Genomic DNA, 19,074 nt, shown 5'->3' with positions numbered 1-19,074 from the left:
CTGGATCAAATGAAGGAAAACTACAAACCTGGCCTCATTTTCTCCTGTGGTAACAGAGTTCACACCACACAGAAGAAGACAGTGTTTAAGCACCTCACACGTGCTAGTACCCTGCTAGAGGATTTCCATAATCTCATTCACTCTTACAAGCACCCTGAGGACACCCAAGCACAGAGTTGTCACCTGCCAAGTTGCACCACTTGGGAAAGCAAGATTTGAATGCAGAAATCCCTTTGAATACAGAACCTGGTAACTTTCACTATATTTTGTTGATTTTTTTTAGAGTAGTTTTAAAAAAACCCAATGACGACAACAACAACAACCTAGAAGCAAATATTAAGCCTGAAGATTTAAGGAGGGGTGTGCGGACGTGGACAAGACCAAAGTCCTGCAGTGTGGAAACAAGATTAGATGTCTCCTGTTAACTCTATCAGGCTGGCTCAGAACCAATGAGTAGAAGCTAAAAGGAAGAGGTCAACCTACTAAAGATGTTCTCACACTTAGAACTGTTCAAAGGGGGATGTGCCAAATGGCCTTCATTAGGGGATTGGTTAATGAAAGCATGCCATATTGATATAGCCAGCTCCTAAAAATTACATCCGAGAATTTTAAGTATCTGGAGGAATGTCCAGTAGGAAAAAAAATGAAAAAGGAGAAAAAATTATGAATATGATTCCATTTATATGAAATGCCCAGAATAGGTAATTCCATAGATGCATAAAGTGGATTCATGGTTGCCAGGGTTAGGGGAAAGGGAGAATGGGAAGTGACTGCTTACGGGTACTTTTTGGGTTGATGAAAAAGCTCTAAAATTCGATACTGATGGCCACACAATCTTGTAAATGTATTAAAAACCATTATTAAAAGAGTGAATTTTGGGAATCCTGGGTGGCTCTGGTTGAGCATCTGCCTGTGGCTCAGGTCGTGATCCCAGGGTTCTGGGATCAAGACCCGCATCAGGCTCCCCATAGGGAGCCTGTCTCTCTCTGTGTCTCTCATGAATAAATAAATAAAATCTTTTTTTTTAAGGGTGAATTTTATGTTACATGAATTGTATCTCAAGAAGAAAGCATAAGGAACAAAAAGATTATATGTGTATATAATATACACAACATGTAATTGTATATAATAAAGAATGATGTGCTTAGTTTTATACCTACAGATCCCAATTTTGTCAATTATATCTCTGCATCCATGGGGTAAGAAAAAATTCTGGAAGGAAATACTAAGAGTTAACTGTTTTACAGGATAGTGGGGTCATTTGATATCAGATTTTATACGGAAACATACTTCTGAAAAAATGGGAGTGGGCAAGCTTCTTATCATGGGAAGTAGTCCCCAAAATTTGAGAATCACCAGATATGGATATTTGCACTGAGAGTTTGACCTACAATGATCTAGTCCTTTAAAAAAAAAACAAAAAAACAGGCTCCACCCCCAGCATGGAGCTCAATGCAGGGCTTGAACTCACAACCCTGAGATCATGACCTGAGCTGAGATCAAGAATCAGACTTCCTGATTGAACTGCCTCAGCCACCCAGGCGCCCCTGATCTAGTCCTTTTAACCGAAGTATTATTTTTTCACTTATTTTCTATTTTCTTTTTATAATCTATCATCTCAAATCTTGCCTCTGGTACCGATCTGGGGAGAGGGGGGGCGGTGGGAATCTTTTACTATAAAAGAGTAACTGAACAAGAAAGTCCCAACTTGAAGGGCAGACTACAGCCCAACAAGGGGAAGGACATTAGTCTAAAAGCAAACTGTCAAATAAATAAATAAATAAATAAAATTTAAAAATAAATTAAAAAAATAAAAAGCAAACTGTCCATGTTTACATGCAGCCAGGATACAAAGAGGATACGACAAACTTTAAGAAATTGTCTTACTAATGGAAGTACCTCCAGATTCTTCCCCTTTGTCTTTGTAAACGTGAAAACGAAACTTTGAGAGGAGACATTTCAAATACTACCTGAGTGTGTAAATACCCACTCACTCCAAAGGTTGCCAGCACACAGGAGGAACATAATTCTTATGAGGAAAGCTGTTTTTTTTTTTTTTTTTTTTTTTTTTTTTTAAGCTCATGTTCAGGGATTGTCAATGGGAGAGGCAGGAAAGCCATCCGGCTCCTCTGCCCCCCTCTGCTCTCCCTGGTGGGGTTCTGGAGTGTGAGCTAACTCCTCCCGCTCCCTGGCAGAGGGTTGAGGGCAGTGGGAGAGAAGCTCCAAGCTATAAAAAACTTTCAAGTTTTATTTCCTTCTAAGGCATCCTGAGTCATTGGGTGCTCCAGCCCCCACTGCCCAGGGAAGTTCAGCTCAAATCGGAAGTGTGTGTGTGTGTGTGTGTGTGTGTGTGTGTGTGTGTTTCCTGAACCAAAGCCGTTGCAAATCCAGATGACGTTGCCACTTGGACTGGATCTCTCGCAGGCAGAGTGGGAGCTTCCTATTTCCGTCCTGGGAGGAGGATGGAAGTCACTTAATGATCAGTTCTCTGACCCACGTTCCAATATTACATCACAGTCTAACAGCAAAGCTTACCCTCCACTCCACCAACACGGAGCTGCTAACACTTTAAAAATCCCATTTGTCACCTCAAAGCATATAGCACGCCCACATTATTTTGCCTCCCACCCTTTAGGCCGCACTTCTTTTTTTTTTTTTTTTTTTTTAAGATTTTCTTTCTCGTTTATTTGAGAGGGAGCCTGAGTGCACACCCAAGAAAGCATGAGAGGGAGCATGAGGGAGCAGGAGCAGGAGGCGCAGAGGGAGAGGGAGAAGCAGACTCCTTGCTGAGCAGGGAGCCTGACCCAGGGCTCGAACTCAGGACCCCGGCATCACAATCCCAGCAGAAGGCAGATGCTCCACCAGCCGAGCCGCCCAGGCACCCAGGCTGCAATTTCAGTTTAAACAAGTAATGTCAAGCTGGCTTGGTCAGAATCCCAGAAAGCTAGTAGGTTCAAAAGTCTTATTTTTAACTGAGGAGGAAACTGAGGCCCCAGAGAAGCAAAGCGCCCACCCATAGCAGCAGAGGGACGAAACCAACAGAGCCAGGCTGAGAGTGTCAGGGCAGAAGGCTCCGTCCCCGCCGCAGGGTCACAACCTTTACTGCAGCTCCTGTATAAGAGGAGCCAAATGCTCCCTGAAATGGGCCTTCCAACCAAAGCAGCAGCTCTGTCATCTTTCCCCTTCTTTTCGGCCATCTGGCTGCTTCTGTGTAGAAGGAAACAGGCAAGGCAGCCTGCAAAAAAAGATCCTTCTGGAAACAGAGGTGGCCTTTCCTGCTGGGGCACTTTGTCTAGGATCAGGGTCTGGGACAGGACCTATTAAGGGGAAGGTTTCAGCTCCCAGGTTGTAAAGCTGAGTCCCATCCCATTTCCCAGGCTGCCCTGCTCGCTCTAGACATGATGGCCAGGAGACGCGCGCTTAGGTCATTTAAAACTCCTGTCCTGTTTTTACAGTGTAGTTCTTCACGCAATCCCTAAAGAAACTGGGGGTCAACGCCGAGGTCAAAGGGCAATGAATCTTCCTACAGCGCGCGCGTTGGCGTAAAGCCAGCCTGGATACGGTCAGGAGGCCTCGAGGTCATGTTCCAACATCAGCTCTTGACGCCTGAACGGAAAACTAGAGCAAGCTGCCGTGGGGACGTGTCCGCGGTGTCCCGGGCCCCTCGTGTTCACCTGCCCACCTGCCGTCCCAGAGCCTGGGGGGGAGGGGGATGACACCTGAGCGCAGGTGGACCTCGTTCCCGTCAAGCGGAGGGGACGGAGGGCAGGGCTACACGAGCTACAAACCTACACAGTTCACAGTTAGAGATGAAAGGCTGCAGAAATGTTTATTGGATACAGTGCCAGGTTTATAAATAAAACTTATTTACAATTTCCATAGAGTTGGTCCCCCATCAGAGAGGTGGTTAAATCTCCAAACAGTTTATCTCAAGATTTACAGAAACGTTCAAGTACATCTCCTTTTTCGAATCACCACGGTAAAGGGTAGCTTCTGCATCGGAACTAGCGCCATCCTTGCTACAGACGTGCTCAGGAACGTTAGGAGAGCTGGAGAAAGAACACACACTCCACCCAGGCCGCTACCTTCTTACTCCAAGGGATACAGACAGCAAAGGGTTTCTGTCTCCTATAGGACAACTTCAAGGGATTGGGAAAAAGAAAGGAAAATACTAACTGCCAGCTGTAGGGGATAGGTTAGTAAGACACATTCGTGGAATCTTCGTCACTGCCAAAAAGGATCATGTGTTTCGGATATACAATAATTAATTCAAATGTTTAAAATAATTGAATGAACAAAGAGCAGACTTTTGACCAAATTTACATTCTTGGTTTAGGAGGAAGTTCCCAGTATGCTGAGGGGCTAATCATATGCTGCTGCTCTTGACGGGCCGCAGCAGCACGTGGGAGGCCTACTGGACGGCTGCTCTCGTCACAACACAGGTTACAGGTACAGTCAGACATGCATTTTATAAAGAGAATATAAAAATATGTACAGTAGCTAATTTTCCATGTGTTTAAGTTGCCGAAAGACACCAATTAAAGTGTGCAAAAATTCATTTGTCTAAAAATCAGAAAAAGCCTTCCTTGGCAACAGTGCGTCAAAAGCCCATCTGAAACGTTGAGATGCATTTGCCTTGCTCAACACCTACCCCCAACAGATGGAGAACAAAACTATGAAAGTGTTTGCCAAGTACTCAGCAGTTTCTTATGGCAAGTCTCAGGCTCAAGCGGGATGCCAGTTAAACTAGTCACTTTATATATATAAATATATGTATATATTTATAGAGCAGTTAGAAGTAAGGGGCAAGAGTTTACAGGGAGGTGCTAACCAACTTTTAAGGGTATGGACCCAACACCCAGCTCTGTCCTCTCACAAACTCATGCAGTCTGCAAACACCCCACCTGGGCTGGTCTTCCCTGAAGCCAGAGGGAAAAGGCTGCAGAGGATGGGGCTGCCCCTCTGCACCAAGCTGGGACTCGACACTCCCTGGGGGAAAGGCTTTGCTTCCCATACAGGATGCTGGCCACGGAAGAATCTGGTTTCAAAAGCAGTCTTTTAGGAAGGGTTGTGGGACCACTAAAATGGAGCCCACCTAGCTTCTAGAAAAAGACTTGACGAAAGAGTTAAGACAGAAGGCAAAGTGTTAAAAACAAGTTCAATTACCCCCAACCCTCTTTGAAATGACCAAGAAGCCATCAGGACGTAGGCCTGAGATGAGTCAGGACTTGGGCTCCCTGTAAGAAACATCCAGGAGCCCTAAGTCCTCCCTGTCTCACCTGAACAACCTCCGAGGTGTTCTCAGGTGTTCCTTCCAGATTCGGGGAGTTATGGAAGTCACCTCTAGCTCTGGGTCTCCTCTTCAATAACCACCCAGTCTAAGGACCAACAGCAAAAGTAGATGGGCGGGCTCCTCTCCACTGCTCTGACCCATCCCTCTGGCAGGAAATCTAACAAGCTGCAAAATGCCAGAAAGACAGGGAGTAGGAGAGGGAGAAGCCAAGGGTCTCTATAAATCAGCCCTGAATGCACCCATTTGGCTGCCAAGAGCTTGTCGCTGCCTCGCTAGCAGCCTGCCGCTGTTCCCTGGCAAATTAAAACCTCCCACAGAAAACACTCAAAACCCAACTCTCCTCACTGGTGAGATACAACCAGTTAACACCCTGAAAAATGCACATCCAGCCTTCATTACAGAAAGAGTTCTGCACTAAATGCAATATTCCTTTTTAAAGGGTTTTTAAAAAAAAAAAAAAAAAAAGCACACCAATCCCACTGCAAAAACCAGTACCAGTATCTGTTTTGGTTACAGGTTTATGAGACACAAAACCCCCTCTAGGCTGGAGTTTGACTTTCAAGCTGGGGGGGCTAGAGTTAGTTCTACTTGGGGGTGGGGGGAGGCGGGGAAGCAAAGTCAACTTTAGGGGAAAAAAAAATTGAAAAGGAGGCTGAAGAAAAGTAAAATCATAAATTAAAAATCATGAATCAAAGATGACCGGTAGTGTCTTTAGGCATCAAGACTGGCTTAGAAGGGACTACTGCTTCTAGCACACAGCGAGGATTGAATTACAGACAGACACACTAAATCATGTCTCTTGCACAGATGGTCTCAAGTAGTTACATAAAACAGGTAATCAGCAGCACGATTGAGAAGAACCCCTAAGTACATGCTTGAGAAAAAGTGGTTTTTTTTCCTTCATTAAGAGCGCCACTGCCTGAATAGTCATGAAGTTACCAGGGTTCACTCCCCACCCCCCGCCCCCCCTCCCCCAGTGAAAATACAAGTAGACCTACATGTCCATTGATAGGATGAAGCAAACTGCCATCTCTGGTTTTAGGCAAGGTCTCAGGCTCAGAGGTTGGTGCTGGGGTATCAGGGAGAGGAGGGTGGGAGTGTGAGAAGCCCAGTGCTGGGCGGTGGGCATTTAAAAGGTCCTGACCTCTCCTCCATTGCCTTGTCCCCATTTAGATCTCAGCTTTACAAAGCAATTGGAAAAAAAAAAAAAAAAAACTAGCATTTACAACTTGGAATGGACGTATATTGTAATTTCTTGATCAGCAATGTTGATGGTTGTGCTGAAGTCCACAGCCACAGCCTAATCTGCTGGCTCCAAGTCATGGTTCAGGAGGTTTTAAAAACAGAGAGTCCAAAGATGCTCCCTTGGTAAAGGTTTTTTTCCTTTTTTTTTTTTTTTTTTAAATTTCTGTGTGAATGGTGACAAGCCTGACACCCATTTTCGCTCTAGTACAACGCAGACAACGCTAAACCAACACACGCATGCCACCAGGATGTGTGTCATCGTCACCATGGGTGGGGGGAAGGGGCACATGGAAGTATGGGAGGGCCGTCCTAAGTGGGGCTACATCTAGACAGTTTATCCTTCACCCATTTTTCTGCACAGCATCCTGAGGTAAACCAATTTTAAATGTTTTCAGTAAACCAGCTATGACAATTTCTACTAACAAATTGAACTAGAACCCAGTTGAGTACGTTTTAGATTTGTTTTTTCATTTTTCGTTTTTAATACAAATGCCTGACTGTGCTCAATTGTCAAGCTGCATGCATGAAAAACTGGCCAGCCCAAACAGTGTATTAATCATGAGCAAATGGAACTGCAAGGAGTCCACTAAGTGCTTCCTTATCATTAAGGTAGTACAAGTATTTATATCGTAAAACTGATGTGTAGCTTGATCTTTAGGGGACAGGACCACCACCCAATACATGCAGATTTTGTGTGTGTGGACAGAAGGTACTTTTGACATTCAGTTTTGCTATATAGAAACAGAATGAGTAAATGAACTTTTTTTTTGCAAGAGGTAAGTAAAAGATTCAATTTGATTCTTCTAGAAGGGGGGAAAGGAGTTGAAAGTAGGCCTTCATTTTGCAGTCATCATCTGTACGAATTCTGAAAAGACAAACAATCATAACTTTCGGTTATCTTCAAAAGCAGCTTTAATGAACACAACATCTCTACTCTGCATCAAGAAAATAAATGTAGATCAGTGTCTGGTGAAGCAGTTAACTTGTTCATAGACACCAAAGGTAAGACTATTAAAAACGAAGCTAAAGAGGCGTAGTGCTTTTTACCTTCATAGTTGACTTGCCCATCTCCATCAATATCTGCTTCTCTGATCATTTCATCTACTTCTTCGTCTGTTAGTTTTTCTCCTAAGTTTGTCATGACATGACGTAGTTCTGCCGCACTGATGTAACCGTTGCCATCCTGTGAATGTCAAGCAGGTGTCACTGGGAGTGGTGGGCAGTGTTTCTGAACCGGCAAGCAGCTCTGTGACTTATGCGTGCCCTCGGGCAGCACTGCCAACTCTGCACACGGTGACAGCTGGCCCAGCTCCGGCTCCCACCCTTACCCACCACATACGTGCACCCGGTGTGCACCAAAAAGGTGAGGGCTTGGCTAGAGCTAACAGATGGAGCGCAGCAATCAAGAAATCTCGGTTCAGCCCTCCCCCACTACTAACAATGCTTACCCTCACCCAGTCAGGCTGCCGTAACGAGTGGGCACATTTGGAAGTGAGATCGCAGAGGCCCAGGCAATTGTATTTAAGTGTTCAAAGTGTGTTAGAAGCAGTAGCCAAACAGCCGTATGTGTAAGTGCCGTCTCCAACACAGACCCAGGATTACCTTGTCAAAGACTCGGAATGCCTCGCGAATTTCTTCTTCACTGTCTGTATCTTTCATTTTTCTAGCCATCATAGTCAAAAATTCCGGGAAGTCAATGGTGCCATTACCTCAAATTAAAAGACAAAAGCTCATGTAAAATTAAGTGCTTCGGTAATGCTACGGGGCAGTCATCCTCTTAAAAGCGCTTTATAAAATGGTTAAGACTCACCTGGGCAAATCAATAAGTTATCTTATTAGGTTAAACCACTTGTAAGTCTAAACTGTTCAAACACTTTGCAGGGTGATTTCACATGATTCATGGGATTCAAACTAGTAATCAGGGTGCCGGCCAGCCCTTCTTGATGCAAAGGACAGCGCACGTGTAGGTTTGTGACCACTAAAGGCAGTTGTGCAACTCCAGAGGAAAAAGCACACGGCACCCTTCCATTCCTCCCTGCCCCCGCCCCACCAAGTGCAGGTGAGCACTTGGACCTACCTCTGCCTTGGCTAGTGATGCTGGTCAAGGCCCAGAACTGGCCAGCCAGTATAACAAAATGTTTTTACAGAAGACAAGGATTACGGAAGGGGGAAAAACAGACTTTGTTATGCTACAGAGAATAAAGTATCACAAAGTCTTCTCCAGAAAGCATTTCTTGGCCACATGATGATAAGTCATCTAATCACTTTTGTTTCTAAAATCAAGATCTTTGTTAAGGGCAAGGCTGGGAAGTGTTTTCATAAGTCGACCATGACCACTTAGGAAACTGTCAGAATAGTCTGTTCTATGGCCAGTACCCCCGAACAACTTCCCCTCTTAACACTATGAATTAGGTGAGCACTGCCCCACCCCCCCCAAAAACAAGCCACCAGTTTAACAGAGTAACTTGACTTAAACAAAAACAAAATTACGTTAAAAGGAAAAAAGCCTTAGGTTAAGTTACTTATTTTCACCAGTACCTTTAAATCAAAGTAATAATTCAGAAATCTTTTGGCCTTCAAAATTTTAAAGTATTTATGATATTCACGTAACACAAAGTAAATTATTTGAGGTGCTATCTCACGGCCATGCAGAGAAGACATCCTCAGGCATTACATTTATTCTTTGTAAATACTAGATTCTGGAGCCTGAGACAATTTCTCCCTCCTTGTTCATACAATCTCAGAGCCTATACACTTTGCCAGGCCTTAAGCACAGTTTCCCAGGGTTCACATAAAATGGGAGGTGGCCACTCCAGGTTCCCAGATGGCCAATCATCTTAGCAGTCCCCCAAGACAGAATTATGAACTACCTCTTTGCCAAAACATCAATATGGACGAAAACTCTTTTCAAAGTAGCTTGGGTGGGCTGAAGCCACGTGTTAAAGAGCTCGCTCAAACCCCTGCTTCTAAATGTATGTGACCAAATTTAACTCTACTTTATCAATTTACAAGACCATAATCGTTCAAATGGCTATCAAACCAATCATCCAGACAGTCTAGGTCCCAACTGTTTATTCTTCACTCGTTTTTTAAAAGTTTACCATGTTCTACAACGTTACAGAGTACATGGTTTCCAAAAAGACATGGTCTTTTTCGAGAGGGGAATGCTCCAAAACTGCTGAGAGATGTGAACAATAAAAGGTCTACTGTTCACTGGAATCGGTAACCAATTGGAGACCCACTGTTACAGGGGTATTGCTTGTTCCTTCTTGCTCTGCAGTTGTATTCATCCTCCCCTTCTGTTAGTTCTATAAATCTCCTTCCTGCAGTCATCGAACACGCCACCTCTAAGCTTCACACGATCCTCAAAATTCTCTTTGATAAACATGTCTACGGCTCACGCTGTACTCAATTCTATATTAATACTTAAGAGTGCTCCTCTCCCACTTCACTTCCCACTCCGCTTCGAGACAGTAAGCTTTTTTATAAGGTCTATGGCTATTTTTTACTTCCCCAAAGTACTCAGCGCAGACTCATTGGCCAGTTGATAAAAGATTGAGCTGTAGGTCATGGCAAGTAGAAAAGAACAATACAGCGATCTGATCCAGGAAATGTTCTAGACAGTGAGCACAGCCAAAGGCAGGCCCATAATCTTCTATTTTCATTGTCAACGGCTGTAAGGCAACCACCGAAAGGATCGCTGCGCATTTGCTTTGCTCTGGGGACCTGAAAGACAATCTTGTGACATGTCTGAACTTGAATTACACAACACTGGCACTCATTCATAGGTCTAAACCCTCACCGTCAGCATCCACCTCGTTGATCATATCCTGCAATTCGGCTTCTGTTGGGTTCTGACCCAGTGACCTCATGACAGTTCCAAGTTCCTTTGTTGTGATGGTGCCATCGCCATCTTTGTCAAATAGGGAGAAAGCTTCCTTGAACTCTGAAAACAAAAGTTTACCCTTTAGAATGAACATCTTTACCCAACCCAGCCACAGCACACACTTCCCTTGGGCTTGCCAAAGCAAACCATCCAAGTCTGCACATTATCAGAAACTGCCTGGTCTTTATCTACTGAAATAAAGACCACAATAGTCCCATCGGACAGACCTTCATTCAGCAGTCCATAAAGCAAACACTGCTCCTGGTAACCGGTTCCATAAAACCACAGTATCTTCATATTTTTAAAGAAAACTAAGCCAACATACTCAAATTAGTCTGATCTGACAAGTGAAGATTGGTCCACGTGTTCCCTTAAAGTCCCTGTTAAATTTCTATAGCCCTCTGAACTCATTTCATAGGGGTTACTAGAAACCTATTCCCAGGTAACCAGCGTGTCCTCTCCATATGGCACTTATGGCATTTCAAAGATATCCCTGGTTTCCTAGAAAGAAATCCCCTCAAAAAAATCCTCTAAGGAATACCAAAAGCTAGAATCTAAACTAACTCCCTTAATTATTATTATTGTAGTCCCAACCCTCATTTTCACCCATTCCCATTTATTTTCCAATAGAAAGCACAAGCCTTCAAGGTGAATTACTAAAAGACCTGTGGCACAAGAATTCTACACTGCATTTCTGAGTAGCAGGCTCAGCGCAATCTCATTACACGCAAAGCCCTGACCACCACAAAGTCAAACACTCCAGGGTGAACAAGTATTCCTAGCTCCACTCCCTTTCACATTGCCTCGTAAACACTGGCAAGGAATTAACACCTGACCCAAATATTTCTGCTGATTGCTTCCATTTAAATAAGTTCTTAGAAAACTGCTCAAATTACAGGGGGGGGAAGGGTCAGAGAAGTCACTCAAACTGAGGGGTGCCTAGTTCTGGCCTACTGGGACTTCCTAAAGTCATCAACTTACCAGCAATCTGTTCTTCGGTCAGCTGATCAGCCTACATAAAAAAAGAAGAGGTTATAACTCAATGCAAGCATTGATTGAAAGCAAGAGTTTTCCCAATGATACTTTTGAAACTGACTTTTCCAAAAAAAAAAATCTTAAAAAAAGAAAAACCCAACCATTTGAAAATGTTAGCCATTAGATGAAAACAATCAGAACAAAGGGAACACTTTGTGCTATCTTAAAAAACAAAGGGTGACAAAGAAGTGACATTTCACTTCAGGTTTTCTTTGCCGGGCCTGTGGCTGTGTGCTCCGAGGTCTACCGAGGAAGGGTCAGTTCATAATTTGAAAAATGGCACCTCTAGTGGCAAAAGGCCACACCACATCGGATGCCGCGGCCAGCTCTGAGAACGAGCGCCACCTACTGCGCCAGGGACACCGCAGGCCCCCCCTTCCACCCGAGGATCCCAGCCTGACGCTGCTGTCACCACAGCCAGGATCCTGGCCAGGGGCAGGCTTTTAGCGCACCTTTAGCGCAGTGCTGCGAGTGCTCCAAAATCTCCAAATAGGCGTTACATAATGGCATTGAGTGGGATTAACAGGCTTTCATATCTATTCTATGAGATACAATTAAGTGGAAAAAATAAATACGCAGCAATGGGTTACCCCCACCAACTTCATTTCCGTGTAGTAAGTGCTTTCCATTTAAATTAGGCAGTTATTTATTAAAAGCCTACCATGTATAATGGCTGATGCCCTCAGTCCAATTATCTTTGATAGAGAAGCCAGGGGGAAAAAAAAATGCAACCACCGCTACGAGTGAGCGGTTCCGAGAGTGCAAACGTTATGTACACACAAAAGTACATAATAATTATGAGACTGCACCTTGTCTTTTCTGGAAAAAGAGCAACTACTAACTCTGCTGGAGAATATTTACCAATCTTCAGGATGACATAAGAGCCGCTCATGATAAACACACTTTACTCGAGGGTGGGGACAGCCATGAAGGAAATTCACACTTGCATTGTCCGGTTCGCTGCAACACGGAACCTAAGCCCTGTGCCTCCAGCCTGCAAGGAGAGCTGGTCTGTGTCTTATTTCACTGAAGGACACCTAAGGAAGCCGATCACACACCAAGTCCTAACAGAACGCTAACCACCTTCTGTTTACGTTCTCAAATGAAAACTTGCCCAAGAGGTGCGATGTTCCAATAGACGGACGTAAGGGAAAACTTATTTTATTTTTTTAATTAGAATCGGGTCTTCCTCTCTACCCCAGTCACGGGAAGGCGGTTTTCTTTACATCCCACGAAGGAGACGATGATTTACGTAACGCCAGGACAACACCTGTCTCCGTACAACAGGGAGCCCTGCCACACCTGGGGCCAGAAGCTGCCCACCCCCCCCCCACCCCACCCCCCCCCCGGCGGGGACCACGGTCCCGCCTCACCGCCGAACTCTCGGTCGGGGAGGATTCCGAGAGCATCAGCCTTCCCCGACAAAGAAGCCCCCGCCCCCAAGTGGCTCAGGCCCGGAGGGCAAAGGTGCGCGGGGCCCGGCGGGAGCCACCTCCCCATCCCGCCAAGCCAGGAGCCCGCGGTGATGTCAGCCCTGCCCGCCCCGGAGGAAGGGGCCGAGCACACACCCGGCGGGGCGCACAGGCGCATCTGGCAATCTAGACGCTGCAGAGAAAGCGGAAACGCGGAGGGCATCTCCCCGCGGACCGCAAGGCGGCGGGGGCCGGGCGGGGGTGCGCGCCCCGGGCGCAGCGGGGTGCAGAGGGGCGGGGGCACCGCCCTTCCCCGGCCGGGACCCCCCTGCACCCCCACTCCCGCGCCGAGCCCGCCCCGCGCCTCCCACCCGCTTCTGCTCCCCCAGGCGGCGAGCCGCACCGCCGCCTCCTCCCGGGGCAGAAACTTTGCGTCTCTAATGGAAACCGACCGCGCGCCAGCTCCCAGCTCCCTCCTCCCCCGCCCCCCCGCCCCAATTAGAGCGAGCCGAGCGCCTCCCGCGGGAAGGGACCTCCCGGTGCACCGGGGAGCACGCACGCCTGCACCGCCGCACGGGGCGGGGGGCTGCAGGGGGCGGACGCGGGGGGCGCGCCCCGGCCACACCGCAGGGCCCCGCCCGGGCGCAGGGCGGCCGGCCCGCCGCTTCCGCCCTCTCCGCCCCCCACCCCTCGCCTTCCTGCCCCCACCCCACCCTTCCCCGGCTCCTTCCTTCCCAGCCCACGCCCGCGCCGCGCCCCCCGGGAGGGAGGCGGCTGAGCCGCGGAGCCGGGGCCGCCGGAGGGGGGAGGCGGACGCGGACTGCGCCCCTCACGCCGGGGCCGGAGCGAGGTGCGCCACGGGCCGGCGCGGGCCCATTCATTCGCCGCCGCCCGCCCGCCGCCTCCGAGCCCGGGGCGGCGGGGGGGGCGGGGGGAGGGGGACCGAGGGCCCGGCCCCGCCCGGCTCCCCCGCCCCCCCGGGGCCCCGGCCCAGGCGCGGCGCTGCGGGAAGCCCGGGTGCGGCGCGCTGGATGCAGCGGTGCGGGGCTGGGGGAGGGGGTGGGTGCGGAAGGCCCCGGAGCCCCTGCCCGCCGACAGCGCACGGCCACGTCCAGCTCCAAGGGGGACCGGGACAGAATTAAGACGCCCGGGCCGAGGAGAGCGCGATGCAAATCCAAAGTGCGTCCTCCCGACCCGCGGCTGCTGCGTAATAACACCCGGAAAAGAGGGGGGGACCGCCGTCCAAAAGGGGGGGGGCGCTGAACTAAATATCTGGAGGAAAGCACGGGCAAGGCGGCCGCTACGCCGCCGTTCACCCCCCCCGACCTACCATGGTGCGAGCGAAGGGAGGAAGCGCAGAGGGAGCGAGGGTGGCCGCACCAGCGCAGGGGCTGTGACCGCGGGGCTGCGTCCGCTGCTGCTGCTGCCGCCGCTGCTACGGCGCGAGGTGCGCTCAGCGCTGTGCCGCTGCCGCCGCCCGACTGCGAGGAACGGCGCCGCGCCCGCGAGCCTCCCAGCACCACTGCCGAAGCGCGAGCCTGCGCCCCGCGCTATATATACGGCGCTGCGTATCCCTCCGCCGCGGCGCCGCCCGCTCGCTCCGGGCGCCGCCGGGAGGGCCGGGCCTCGCCCGCCGGGCCCCGCCCCCCGCCCGCCGCGCCCCGCCCCGCCCCCCGCCCCCCGCCCCGCCGCGCCCGCCGCTGGCCCAGGCTGGGGGCCCCGGGACGCGCAGGGCCGGGCGGCGGCGGCGAGCGCCCTGCGGGGGCGGCGCAGAGGCCGGTGGGGCGCGGGGTCCCGGGAGACCCCCCGTCGGGGCCGGACGGCGGCGTAGTGCCTCCACAGCCGAGACCCGGGCGGCCCTTCTTGAGAAGCTGTCCGCCTCTCACCCCTGCCCCACCTCCACCTGTGGGACACCCCCCCCCCAACTCACATCTTTTACACCTTCTCCTGGGGCAGCCGGGTCCCCCAGGCCCGGCGCCCCGGGGCTCCCCAGCTAGCCGCCCTCCGTCGGGGAGTTCCCGGAGGTCCCGGGGCAGGAGACGGCCGCGGGGAGCTGGGGACCGAGGAATTGCCTGCACGCTTCCCGGCCTCGCAGAGGGTCTGGAAGGGACATGGCAGTTTTCCTGGCGCAAGAAACTGGCTAGATGCTTTTTCTTTTAAAAATTTGAAATAAATAGATAGATAGATATTTGAAGCAATTTCTGAAACAAATTCTATATGCCGAGTTGCTAAATCTCTGTCATGCCCATGATACTTAGCCAGTCTCCTAATGTCTTCACGTTTCCACTGAATGTTTTTTGTATGCCTGAATAATATCTCTCCCTTAACTGTTTTGTTTCCTATGGAAAATACTATTCATCCTGGTTCTGGCCTTGTACCTGTGTGAATCTTCCGTAGACTTTGAAACTCATGCTTTGATTTTTGTGGGTTTTTTTTTTTTTCCTTCATTTTCCTGGTCCTGAGAGGGATCAGGTCTTTATTCCTAAAAACAAAGGAGAGAAAAAAATAGGCGCCTAGAATCCCCTAGTTTAGAGGTGGAACACACGGCGAGTTGTCTTTACAGGGGAGCTAGATCATATTTTAATGTACAATGTGGATTCTGTTCCTTTCTTTAAAATATTTTCTCTTTAAGTTTACTAATGTCAGTTTTTCTGTAAACTAGAAAAAAAAAAGGGCAATTTCAGTTATTAATTGGAAATGAGAACTTGTAAAAAAAAATCTTGACAGGGATCCCTGGGTGGCGCAGCGGTTTGGCGCCTGCCTTTGGCCCAGGGCGCGATCCTGGAGACCCGGGATCGAATCCCACATCGGGCTCCCGGTGCATGGAGCCTGCTTCTCCCTCTGCCTGTGTCTCTGCGCCTCTCTCTCTCTGTGACTATCATAAATAAATAAAAATTAAAAAAAAAAAAAAAAAAAAAAAAAAAAAAAAAAAAAAAAAATCTTGACAAAATGCTGCAGTTAGTTTTCTTGCCAAGGCAGAACACAGAATTTGATCTTTTGTTTACAGGGCCTGGGCAACAGTTGCAATCTGCCATTTGTTTACCGGTTCAGAGAATGTGCAAAGTGTGTAATTGACAAACTCTGCTAGAAAGGGCTTCCCTGGTTACGTTTATTTCTGGCTTTGACAAACTCTGCAGAAAAGACTTTTTTTTTTTTTTAATGAAAAATGCTCAGGCACATTGCAGATGCTGCAAGACTTCTGGGATCACCTCTTGGGAACTGTTCTTACTGCTGTTCCTTCTGACATGCTGCAGAAAGGGTGAATGTGCCATTCGGTTTAAAGAGGCTGCAGCAGCAAGCCAGGGAATGGTGTTACCTCCTCTCTGCAGATTAAAAAGACATTATGCACTTCACACATCTACCAGTAGTCCTCATCTTCCTCCTCCTCCTCCTCCTCCTCCTCCTCCTCCTCTTCTTCATTTTGTGCTTGTTATGGCAGGAAACCTGAGTGGCAGAGTTGGAAATGGGGAAATAGAGGGAAAGGAACTAATGCAAAATCAATTTAAAGAATACTCAATAATCTGGTGAGTTACAAATCGAAAGGGCCAAATACATCTCAAAACTGCTTCATTTCTAAAGGGACTTATATTATTTTTTTTAAGATTTTATTTATATATTCATGAGAGACACAGAGGCAGAGACATAGGCAGCAGGAGAAGCAGGCTCCATGCAGGGAGCCCGAAGCAGGACTTGATCCTGGGTCTCCAGGATCACGCCCTGGGCTGAAGGCAGGCACCAAACCGCTGAGCCACCCAGGCGCCCCAGGAACATATATATATTCTTTTGTCAGGCTCTTCATGTACTGAAGTACATTTAAAAATACAGTATATATTATATTAGTAAGGGGAAATAATGGCCTAGAAATGAAATGTGCTTCATTAAGGATTCATGATGTGAAGCACAGTAGAAATACAGTCTAGCAGGACTTTATACATGGTAATACTAAAAAGTTTTTACAAAAAAATATGTGAAAAGCTAATATAGAAGGCATTATGATGGGATGCCACTATGGAATAAAGATATTGTCTTAAATTCATCGACACTGAACATTCTTCCGGATTGATTATGGCATTTACAAATACATACTGGGTTGAAAAAAATATTAATTAAATTCTGTCTTCCGTTCCTTAGATTATTTTGGTTAAATTGCAACAATCCATGATTTTGAAAATAGTATTTCTCCCCTATCACTTAACCAATGTCACCCAAATAAAATACTTTGAAACTTTTTCATGACTTTACTTGCTAAAAACTGTACATTGTAGAATCATTTTTACTCATCTAGTAAAATTCATTATTTTGAATCTTTACTAGCTTAAGTTCTCTTTTGGTAATTCTTTAGTGTATCAAAGCACGTCTCACCTTTCAAGTCTATGGGTTTGTAGTGAGGTCATCCTTTAGTTTTTTGGCTAGTTTGACACACTGAAATATGAGAAGGTCAGTGACTTGCCCAAGATCTTACTGTGAGTCAAAGATGGAGCATAAAGTAGAGCATAGGCCCTTGCACAGGGGTCCTAATAATAGATTATATATTAGTGAAATCAATATCTGAAAACTTTAAACATACAATGTGAAGGATTTGCCTGTTTCATGAAGTAGATTCTTCTACGTAGATGATCCCTGGGTTTTCATTAAAGTCAAATGGACTTTTTTTTTTAATTTTACTTATTAATTTGAGAGAGTAAAAGAGATCACAACATGGGGGAGAGTCAGAGGGAGGAGCACACTCCCCTCCCCGTTCGTTAAGTGGGGAGCCCCATGCAGGGCTCAATACTGGGACTCTGGGATCATGACCTGAGCTAAAGGCAGACCCTTAATCAACTGAGCCACCTAGGCACCCTAGACTCTTGTTTTTAATAATATTTTTTTTACATTTGATCTTAGCCAAAAGGCTGAGAAGTTATTTTATCATGGTTTTTAAAAAGATTTTATTAAAAAGAAAAATATTTTATTTTTAGGGGTGCCTAGGTGGTTCAGTCAGTTAAGTGGCCAGCTCTTGATTTCAGCTCAGGTCATGATCTCAGGGTCCTGGGATGGAGCCAGGGGTTGGGCTCTGAACTTAATGGAGGGTCTGCTTGAGATTCTCTCTCTCCCTCTGCCCCTACTCACCCCTGCCTGTTCTTTCTCTCTCTCTATCTAAAATAAATAAATAAATCTTAAAATAATTTTTTAAAAAAATATTTTACTTTTAAATAATCTCTACACCCAGCATGGGGCTCAAACTCACAACCCCAATATCAAAAGTTGCTCCACCTACTGAGCCAGCCAGGCATCTCCAAATATACTCTTTTAAATCAATAAACTTCCTAATTTATGGAGCGATCAATCAGGAAACTAGCCACATTATTGTGATATCATTTTCTACTGAGAACCCAAAGTCTATGGAATAGCTTAAGATATTGAGAGGAAATGGTTATTATCATCGTTATTATTTAAATAACATCACATGGAAGACAAAAAAAAAAAAAAAAAAAAATGCAGCCCCAAGCCAGGCATCTAAGGTTGCAGTGTCATTCTGTCATTAACCAAATCACCACTTCATCACTTTGTCAGACTCTAAGTCTGATAGAATACGAATGTAAAAATCATACATACTCAGAAATAAAACAGGAGTTTTGGACTTGACCTATAAATTCCTTCCAGCTATAAAACTCTGTGCCTCAGATTATAATATTTATGATTATAAATGTACATATCATGCACATACATATATACATACACACAAACATGCATATGTGGAAGATGAAGGGCGCAAATGAAGAAATGGAAATACATTAAAAGTGAAAACAACTTTGGGACCTGGGTGGTTCAGTCATTTAAACACCTGCCTTTGGCTCAGGTCATGATCCCAGCATCCTGGGATTGAGCCCCTCATTGGGCTTCCGGCTAGGTGGGGAATCTGCTTCTCACCCTTTCTCTCCTTCTGCCCCTCCTCCCCTGCCCGTGTTCTCTCTCTGTCTCAAATAAATAAATAAAATATTTTTTAAAAAATGAAAACAACCTTAGGGGGCCTGGGTGGCACAGTTGGTTAAGTGTCTGGCTCTTGATTTCGGTTCAGGTCATGATCTTAGGGTCATGAGATTGATCTCAGGGTCATGAGCCCGGGGTTGGGCTCCATGCTCAGTGTGGATCCTGCTTGGTATTCTCTCTTCTTCTCCCTCTGCCCCTCCTATTCATGCTCTCTCTCTCTCTAAGACGGGTAA

At 47.0% G+C, this 19,074-nt stretch overlaps 1 protein-coding gene across 1 annotated transcript; it reads right to left on the bottom strand.

The window, feature by feature from the left end:
- Nucleotides 1-6,485: 6,485 nt before the first annotated feature.
- On the bottom strand, nucleotides 6,486-14,396 carry CALM1 (calmodulin 1). Its single transcript, XM_038545548.1, has 6 exons — nucleotides 14,202-14,396; nucleotides 11,406-11,436; nucleotides 10,341-10,484; nucleotides 8,141-8,247; nucleotides 7,586-7,721; nucleotides 6,486-7,403 (listed from the first exon to the last, which is right to left on the bottom strand). The coding sequence occupies exons 1-6, from the start codon at nucleotides 14,202-14,204 to the stop codon at nucleotides 7,375-7,377; spliced, it is 450 nt and encodes a 149-aa protein (XP_038401476.1). The 5' UTR covers nucleotides 14,205-14,396; the 3' UTR covers nucleotides 6,486-7,374.
- Nucleotides 14,397-19,074: the final 4,678 nt, after the last annotated feature.

Source organism: Canis lupus, chromosome 8 (assembly GCF_011100685.1).
Source record: "Canis lupus familiaris isolate Mischka breed German Shepherd chromosome 8, alternate assembly UU_Cfam_GSD_1.0, whole genome shotgun sequence".
NCBI lineage: Eukaryota > Metazoa > Chordata > Mammalia > Carnivora > Canidae > Canis > Canis lupus.
This window is presented reverse-complemented; position numbering and strand designations above follow the sequence as displayed.

What these genes read in the sequence shown, in the direction of transcription:
- CALM1 (XM_038545548.1), bottom strand. An exon ending in GACCGAAGAACAGATTGCTG is followed by an intron (nt 10,485 to 11,405) that starts GTAAGTTGATGA and finishes TTTTGTTTTCAG; the next exon opens with AGTTCAAGGAAGCTTTCTCC. An exon ending in CATTCCGAGTCTTTGACAAG is followed by an intron (nt 7,722 to 8,140) that starts GTAATCCTGGGT and finishes TGACATTCACAG; the next exon opens with GATGGCAACGGTTACATCAG.